This window comes from Nansenia antarctica, assembly GCF_963989245.1.
Source record: "Nansenia antarctica genome assembly, chromosome: 20".
Lineage (NCBI taxonomy): Eukaryota > Metazoa > Chordata > Actinopteri > Argentiniformes > Microstomatidae > Nansenia > Nansenia antarctica.
The window spans coordinates 21,709,651-21,719,672 of NC_137693.1; the positions used below are offsets into that span (position 1 = coordinate 21,709,651).

General features: G+C 41.1%; 1 protein-coding gene across 1 annotated transcript; it reads left to right on the forward strand.

Annotated features, from left to right (window-relative positions):
• Nucleotides 1-1,405: 1,405 nt before the first annotated feature.
• Nucleotides 1,406-6,933, forward strand: ccdc169 (coiled-coil domain containing 169; the record flags this gene model as incomplete). The annotated part of the gene is made up of 7 exons (XM_080549555.1): nt 1,406-1,479; nt 1,817-1,899; nt 2,123-2,233; nt 2,887-2,927; nt 4,102-4,200; nt 4,654-4,707; nt 6,853-6,933. 7 exons carry the CDS (start codon nt 1,406-1,408, stop codon nt 6,931-6,933), a joined length of 543 nt encoding a protein of 180 aa, XP_080405681.1.
• Nucleotides 6,934-10,022: the final 3,089 nt, after the last annotated feature.

Sequence of the window (10,022 nt, forward strand, 5' to 3'; positions counted from 1 at the left end):
ATAGCCATGTTGATTCTTTGGCCTGATTCAATTTCGGCCAATAGCCCCAACCCTTTCTGTGTTTGCAGATCTGGGAGGTCAGGTTAGGTGTAAGCAATATGGTGATGGTGGCTCCACCTAGCTCTTAACAACAGGACAAAGGAGCTAAGGCCATATTGTATACACCTATCCAGTCATTTCAGGTCTGTGGGGCTAGGCATTGAAATGTAACATGGCCATTTGTTCATTCTCTTGCTCTGTCGAGCATCTTTCTTGTGAATGTGCTCATTTACTTAAGAGGATAATGACTGTAGAGTTTGTAAAGTGATTGGAATAGTTGAAGATATGAATATGGTAAAACAGTGTTACAGTTCAGACAATAGTTTAGACTTCATACATGTATATCTGTTAACTTACCCCATTGAATGTGAAGCCATGTTAATGAAGGATTATTTTATGTGTAAAAATACTTTTTTTCCCCTTTTCTTTTTACATACTACCAAATACAGTAGGGCCTATGTGTTGTTACTTTAGCCTACCATTGGGATGCTATTGCTGCCTGTCCTATGTGCCATGCTTTGTCATTAAATCGTTTTAAACCCGTAATGCAATCATGAAGCTGTATCATGTACTCTATATTATTAGTAAACCTGATTTGATCATCCATATACTTTTGGCCTTTTATCAATCTCTCTGTTCTAACTGACAAATTAGGATTATTATCATGAGTGAGTATCTTAAACAATAATTGCTGCAATTTTGCAACTACACAAAATGATGATGATGATGATGATGATGATGATGATGATGATGATAATGACAGTGTGATGGTAGTGTTTACAATGAAAGTGTTTAACGTGTTCTTTCAACCTATTAGGCTACTCGTGAGCTTAGAATGATAAGGTTCTATCTCCGTTTAGGGTAGTTCAGAGATATTGAGCGTCAAAGTTTTTACATTCCATTATGTTTTGTGAGATGGAACCTTTGTATTTTATGAATTACTAACTCAAAAATGTCAACATTTTCAAAATAACACCACACAGACATTAATAAACACCTAATGGATCAGATTATGTTAAAAAAAACTCAATTTTGACAAAAATTGAGATAGAACCTTATAATTCTAACGTCACGTACTGTTATTACCACATCCTAACCCATTTATTACCGCATTATTTATAAACATATTATCTGATTATTAAAATAAGAATCAAGAAATTATTTGGGGAAATAATATATTTTGGCCATGCCATAATATGCCTATCGTCCGATGCAGAAAAGCGCGGCTGACGCGTTGCTTCCACAGCAGAGAGCGCTCAGAGCACACGGAACTAACTTCCGACCCCTCGTCGGATACGGGGGTCTCCATGGGAAACGAGAGGCACAAACTTAACTTTAGAGAGTTGACCGCAACTACGACGAGAATATGGGAGACACAGACATGAGTAAATATGACTTAGCTCGTTTGCAGTCTGAGCTCGAACAGGAAAGAGAAATTAAGTAAGTAGTTTAGACCTAACTCGTGAGCTTAGAATGATAAGGTTCTATCTCCGTTTAGGGCAGTTCAGAGATATTGAGCGTCAACGTTTTTACATTCCATTATGTTCTGTGAGATGGAGCCTTGGTATTTTATGAATTACTAGCTGAAAAATGTCAACAATTTAAAAAGAACACCACACAGGCATTAATAGGCACCTAATTAAAAATTGAGATAGAACCTTATCATTCTAACGTCACGAACTGTTAGGCAAGCTATAATTATAAATGATAATAATAATCGCCACATCCGAATCATCCGTTTTGATTAGAATATTAATTTCTTTCCCCCTGTTTGTAGAGAAATGCTCGAGGAGTCCGTGTCTGACCTAAGGACCACTATGTCTGAGCTGGAGGAGAGGCTGCATAGTGCTGATGGGGAGGGTAAGTCCACTGGCAGAACAACTATCATCGATTAGGACATTTTCCAAATAATTTTCAACAATAAAAGTCTTCAAATTCAAGCCTATCAAATTCAATCCTATCAAATTCAATCCTACAATTTATTATAGGCTTATAATTCATTAAATGTGTAGGCTATTCATCAGATCTCTGCATAAAATCAATGCATTAGCCTAATGTCTACTTCATACATCATACTCTTCAGGCAACGAGTGGAAGACCAGATATGAGACCCAAGTGGAGTTGAATGGACAGCTGGAACGACAGATCATCCTTGTTCACGAGAGACTGGAGGATTTAAAGGGAAACCCCATGGGTAAAATGAAGGACATTTACCACCATGGTTATATAATATATACAGTATGTATATACAGTGCCTTGCAAAAGTATTCACCCCCCTTGGCTTTTTACCTATTTTATTACATTACAACCTGTAATCAACCCTGACTTGTACTTCTCAACAACTTTGTCTCGGACTTGTTTGGAGAGTTCCTTGGTCTTCATGGCAGTGTTTGGTTGGTGGTGCCTCTTGCTTAGGTGTTGCAGCCTCTGGGGCCTTTCAGAAAAGGTGTGTATATACTGACAGATCATGTGACACTTAGATTGCATACAAGTGGACTTCATTTCACTAATTATGTGACTTCTGAAGGTAATTGGTTGCACCAGAAGTTTTTAGGGGCTTCATAACAAAGGGGGTGAATATATGAATATGCACATGCCAATTTTCAGCTCTTTATTTTTTTAAATTCTTTTTATATATATATATATTTCTAATTTCATTTAAAAACTAACACTATTTGGTGCAGATTCATCAAATAAAATTCTGATTCAAAAAATGTTTAAATTACAGGTTGTAATGTAATAAAATAGGTAAAAAGCCAAGGGGGGTGAATACTTTTGCAAGGCACTGTACATACATACATATACACAAGATAAGATTATGCCTGTATTATTTGTTTTGCTTTGCAGATCGGCTGGCCTCAATACGGTCATATGATCAAATGCCAGTGGTGAGTGCACATGTTATGTTATGTGATTAGGTTTTTCTTTGTTAGTTTAATTTATGCAGTTGTGGGTCAGTTGGCTTGAAGTTTTGTTTGCTGTTATCAGGACCTATTAGCAATAGGACCCCCTCGAAAAAACGAGATAGCATATCTCAAGGGGCTATTCCTAATAAAGCAATTTCCTACATATTATTGTTCTCTTTCAACTTCAAAGGGAGAGAGAGGAGGGCGGATGTGAGGAGAGCACAGGGCAGGCAGAGGGAGTAAAGGAGACGTACTACAGAAGGAGAGAGCCAGACACAGACAAATGCACAATACAGACAGTGAGAGAGAAGGGAGGAGAGAGAGAGAGAAGGGGGGGGGGGGGGAGGGAGAGAGAGAGAGAGAGAGAGAGAGAGAGAGAGAGAGAGAGAGAGAGAGAGGGGAAGGGACTAACAGAGAAGTGAAGGGACAGGCAGAGCTGCTGCCAGCTGCAGCTTTAGATCCTCCTGCTGATGTCGACAGTATAAACCTGCCTTTAATCAGAGCACAGTAATCACTGGATTACACAAACCATAGGAAAGTCACACGTAATAACGAGAGAGAGGGAGAGAGAGAGAGAGAGAGAGAGAGAGAGAGAGAGAGAGAGAGAGAGAGAGAGTGACTCCTAAAGAATGCGTGCGAGGAGAATAGAGATTCAAGAGACTAAAACCGAGTGGAGAGAGACTGTCAGACTGTCGTCGAGGATGACGTACCCACAGTAGAGTGTAGAGGATGCATGCGTAGGCCCACAGTACCTTGTAGCAGTATCCCAATGTCTGTTCTGTGCTCGGCAGTGACACTAAGTGCCATTGACCTCATACTGCTCCAGCCATTACACATTGTTAGTGACTCGGCACTTAGTTGTATTATTCATTAGGCTCTATGACTGTAAAAAAACATCCTCCTACATGGCATGATGTGCTCAACACTACTTTCACCAACAGCAGTTGCTAGAACGATGCTGTAAGCTAAGGAGTAGCCCCATCGTGGCAAAAAAGAGGGTAGAAAATGTTCTGCAGTTGCAGTTTCTCTGATTGGTTTGCAATATTTGAGGCAACATCATTTTTACACACAATCGTAAAAAGCTTGCTTCCCACTCAGAATGTCCAGAGGTGTTTTTATGTTGGACTGTTAGTCATAACTTGTGTGTCTTTCCCAGGATGCTCTGAGGCAGAGACTGAAGCTGCTAACCAGCGATAAGTCTGGCCTGCAGAGTCAGCTGATAGACTGTCGTCTGAGGGTCGAACAGGAGAGAAGGGTGTGTGTGTGTGTTTTTCTTTGTTTATTGTTCTCACTGTCACGCAAACAGCGTGACACATTAGTGAGAGAAAAAGGCTAATATCACACCGTATTAGCAGTCATAATCCATGTTCAAATCCCTCATTCATTAACACTGAAGACCCAAATGACCTCCTTAAGTTGAAACACACACAGAGCACACACACACACGCACGCACACACACACACACACACACACACACACACACACACACACAGACAACAGACAGATATCCACACACAAACAGATGACAGACAGGCAAACAGACAGACAGACAGACAGACAGACAGACAGACACGCACACACGCAAGCAAACACGCACACAGTAAAACTGACATTTTGGTGATTCAGACTGATCTTTAGTTAAATGGGGCAGCAGATACACTCATTAATTCCTCTCCTCTCACCCCCTTCTCTTTTCCTTTCTTTCAGGCTTTTCATAAAACTAACGACGAGAGGCGCGCATATGTGACAGAAATTGCTACGGTAAGCATCTGGAGGAGGATCCATCTATTATACATGAGTCATAGTCAGGCCCTGGCAACGTGAACAGCTCTCAGACTATCGAATAATGATCTATGAATATCTGCCGAATTGAAAATAGAAAGAGGGAGAAAAGTGAGAGAGAGAGAGAGAGAGAGAGAGCGAGAGAGAGAGAGAGGGATAAAAATAGAGAGAGTATTGTTCAGTTTGAGCAAGCTGGCTGGAGTGTTCTCAGTCCTCGTTCTGCTCTTCCCTTTAAAACTTCTCTCTGTGTTATGCTGTTATGTAAGGCCTCCTGTCAGAACTGAGTCAAGGACTTTTGGGATGGTTTTGCGTTATTTCTCCTTTACCGCAGACACAGATGTTCAGTAGTTTAACACACGCAGGCGGACATGGTTTAAAACACTTGCACAAACACTCATAGACACACGCACGTACACCACACACACCACGCACACACGCACACGCACACGCACACACGTGCACACACACACACACGCACACACACACATACACACACACGCACACACACACACACACAAACACACACTGCACTGTTGTTTTCCTTAACGTAACACCTCGGAAATGTGTACCCACTGAACAACAGTATTGACTGATGCTGTTTGTGGATTACAGCTCAGTGTTCAATACAATAGTGCCCTTCAGACTCGACAGCAAACTCAAGGATCTGGGCCTGAACACAGAACTGTGTGACTGGAGACTTGACTTTCTCAAGGAATTGGTGAATATAGACAATCATTCAACACACCACTAATCCTCAGCATAGGAGTGCCACAGGGCTGTGTCCTCAGCCCCCTCCTGTATGCCATCTACACCCACGATTGGATGTGGCGACACAAGCCTCAAATTGTCATCGTGAAGTTTGCGGATGACACAGCAGTTTTGGGGTTGATCTCCCACAGTGATGAGATGGCCTAAAGGGAAGAGGTGACCGCACTGGAACAGTGGTGCCAGGACAACCACCTCTCCCGTCCGAACGTCCTCAAGACCAAGCACGTCATTGTGGATTACAGGCGGGCACGCACATCCCAATCACCATCAATGACGCAGAGGTGGAGACAGTGAACAACTTTGAATACCTAGGGGTAAACATTCATATAGAGCTGACATGGACCAGCCAGATCAAAAGTATCGTAAAGAAGGCCCAACAGCGATTGTACGGCCTCAGGCGTCTAAAGAAATTAGGCCTGAGGCCTGAAATCCTCAAAGACGTCTACCCTGGCACCATAGAAAGCTTCCTGACGAGCTGCTTCTCCACCTGGTGTGGCGCTGCACCAGCAAGGACAGTAAGGCGCTGGGAAGGGCGGTGCGTACGGCCCAGCACATCACTGGGTGTGAGCTGCCTCAGGAAGGATTAATACAACCCGCGGTGCCTCAGGAAGTCCCTGAAGGCCATCAAGGACCCAGCACACCCACACTACAGCCTGTTCTCCCTGCTACCCTCGGGCAGAAGGTACAGGAACCTAAGGTCACACACAGACAGACTGAAAAGCAGCTTTTCCCCCAGGCCATAAGACTGCTTGATAACACACACACACACACACACACACACAAACACACTGACACGACCCCCCCCCCCCCCCCGCACACCACACATAGAAGCATACCACACACAGGCACACACGCACATACACACATACACACACACACACACACACACACGCACACACACACACACACACACACACACACACACACACACACACACATACATACACACACAAGTGCTCTCCAACTCCTGTGCAACTTTTTCCTAAATGTATATCTTGAGTGTAAAATTATTTTATTGACCATATCAATGGTTTTATCTTTTTTTTCTCCAATATTTTCCTTTGTCTCTAATCTTTTGTTATTATATTCTAGACGTCTACGTTATTTATTAGCTGTCTATATGCAGTTAGATTAGGTCTTGGTTATTTATTAAATGTTTATATGCACCCTAAATGGAGCCCCTCCAGCAAAAGTCTCTCACACGATTGTTCTTGTATAACTAGAGTGACAAAAAAAAACATCTTGAATCTTGACTCTTGATATTGCAAAGTGTAATGAGGCAGTGTCTGGATATCTCTGTTGAATTGTGTGTGTGATTAATACGTCTAATGAAAACCCTCTTTTCTCATATCACAGCTGTCATCAACCCTGGATGCAAATAGGAGACAGTACCCAGTTCAGCCATGTGGGGCGCCAGACAGCCAACTGAGGAAGTGAGTTCAACTCAATAATAATAATAATAATAATAATAATAATAATAATAATAATAATAATAATAATACATTTATTTTATAAGGCACCTTTCATGGCACTCAAGGTCGCCGTACAACAACACATTTAAAAACAGTTACAAAATTCAAAATACTAAATACATAGAAATATACAGTATAAAACATAGCTATAACAATACTAATATACTATTGCACTTGAGGTACTGTACATGTTGCCTGTTCTGGATCAGTGCCTATGAGAAGCTTCTTCCTACTATTAAAGCACTCATTGCCATGGGAACACAATTTCATCCCACAGTAAATCAGCTGGCACTTAAACAATGTATGCAGTTAGATAAGTAGGTACAATGCAACTACAATGGAATACAATTATTGCTACTTAATACTTACAAAAGGGATATTTGCATATGAATACACTGTACATACATATATACATATAACGTGACTAATGCACTAATGCACTATGTAACCACCGTGTACAGTAAATGTATTCCAACTTGAAAGGTTGGAGACACATTTCATACAGTAGCGATCCTATCCTGTGTAACCAATCACAGTCACTGGAGTTATCAGAGGTGATGTGGATGTAATGGTTACTCATGGATTATTAATTGAAAATATCAATCTCAGCCTCCCAGTGTTGTGACAAGATAGTGAGTACACATAAAAGATGTAATTCAGTTTTTGAAGCGATTGACTATGACTGTGGATTTGTTTTTGATAACTAAGCTACTACTAAAACAAATGTTTTGAAAACCTTCTAGAATTCACATGAAGCTGGCATCTTGAGATACATTTTAAAATGTGGTTCACTGTCAATTAATGAATTCCTCCTCCATCTCTTCCCTCTCTTTTCTGTGGGTGACAGAGGGAAGCAGCCTAGCAAGATGTCAGAGGCTGCACTGAGAGGTGGAGGAGGAGAAGGAAGAGGAGGAGAAGGAAGAGGAGGAGATGGAAGAGGAGGAGGCGTGAGGAAGGCTAGGACAGGGAGTAGATTACCAAGGCTTAAATAGTAGCTTAGTTTGAAATGTTGTATCTAGCAGAATCACCCCCAAACCCATTGGAAGGATAGTGTGTACAGTATATGGAGCCATCAATGTATTGCAAAAGAAACTGAAGGTTTGACTGGACGGTTTAAGAATAAAGACATTTATTCCCCAGTATGACGAATACCCAATATGTTATTCCCATGTTTTTAATTACAGTTAATGGTGAGGGGTTTCCATAGTGCAGAGAGATCTCCTCAGGATGTCAGTTAGGCACGCTCATTCAACTGTATATAGGTGTTCCGGGCAGAGAGAGGGGGGCATTGCTCACCGTTCACAATGGAAGTTCAGACGATCACTGTCTTTGAATGAGCCACATTTAAATACATTTAAATCACATGGCTGGTGCCAACAAATCTGTCTGCACTCACACCTGTCCGGTGTCTTCATATCTACACAAACTCCAAAGCGGCAGAGAACAGTCGAAGGGCTATGGGCTTATCTTACTTGCAAGAATACTTCACTGCAAAAAGTAAATCTAAGTTAGATGAAATATCTCAAATCAAGGAAATGTATGCTTGTTTTTTGTCTGACTGCACTCATTTTAAAATATATATATATATACTTGTTTTAAGTAAAATCTTGGCAAGTGAAACTTTCCTGTTCTGTTGGCAGATCATTTAGCTTATTTTAAGTAATATTTCCGCCATTTTCTTGCTTTTTCCCCTTGTTTTTGAGAGCTGGCTTTTTTCGGTGTTCTCCCTTCAACTTCCAACGGGATGAACATACAGTCCAGACTTCATGAATGTTTTGTATGAGGTTATTAAAAGATCATTATGTATATACCTTTCTTTCTTTATTCATTGTGTGTACACTGATTGCTGTGTGTACTGTATAATGCTGAGTTTGTGTGGCCTAGTCAAATAGCTCTGATAGAGCTAGTTATTCACTGCATGTCTGTACAGTGAACATCTGAACTCTGTTTGGCCTACAGTATGACGTACCATCGCTAATAATTCAGCATGATTCTTTATTTGATGTATTCTATGTGTGCTATAGAAAAAATAAAAATATAAACTCAGTTTATACCAAGGTCTTTCATAGTAGGTTTTATGGTTTTGTTTCGTAACATTTTTACACAGGTGCGACGTGTGATATTGCAAATATCATCCAATGGAGCCATAATGCATTATCCATTTCTTGGGAAATTCGATACCATCATTTTTCTGGGAGATGATGGGAGAAGGGGAGAGAATAGAGAGTTGAGAGAAGAGCAGGGTAGAGAAAGGAAGGGAAGCAAATGTATTTATTGTAAGTCGCTTTGTCTGCTAAATGCCCAAAAATGTCATGTAAATGTTAAGCAGCGAGATGGGGAGAAGAGAAGAGAGTGGAGGGAAGAGGGGAGGACAGTTGACAGAGGTAGAGGGAATCTGCGGTCATCCAGCAACATGTGACACAAACCTGCTGAGTTGGACATTTTCAGAGTCTGTTTCAGTTACTTACGTACCTCCCATGACCTGAATTACACAACTGAATCCCTAACACTTTCATCTTTTCAGTTTAATCTTATGTAATGACTTAATCTAGGTCTCACAGCCTTGGTGGGAGTGGGCGTTAGAGATACTTGATGCTGAAAAAAAAAGAAGAAAAAAAAAGATACTGCATATACCTCTAAAGAATACAATCAAAACAGCTATTTCTCTATCTCAGAGAAAGTCATCAGATTTATAGGAGCTGAATAGTGTTGTCCACCTAAAGATATATCTCTTTGTCCACCTGAAGTTTGTTTTGGTCTCCCCCCCATGCAAAGAATGAAATGATAAAACATTATATAAACGTGCATTGAGAAGATTAGCATACATGTATACAGCTATTCATCATTGTCGATCGTGTATTGACTCTGAACACGGTTAGGAAGCTAAAGGATGTCTGTCTTGTGTGGTGTCTCGCTGAGTGAGAGAGTGGCTCGTATGACCAGAGAGACACATCTTCAATTGGAGTTCTGGCCCGGCATCACTGCAGAGGGAGGCTGCCTGGCTACGATTAATGGCTTATTTCAGAGATCACAGCTCCACACACACACACACAC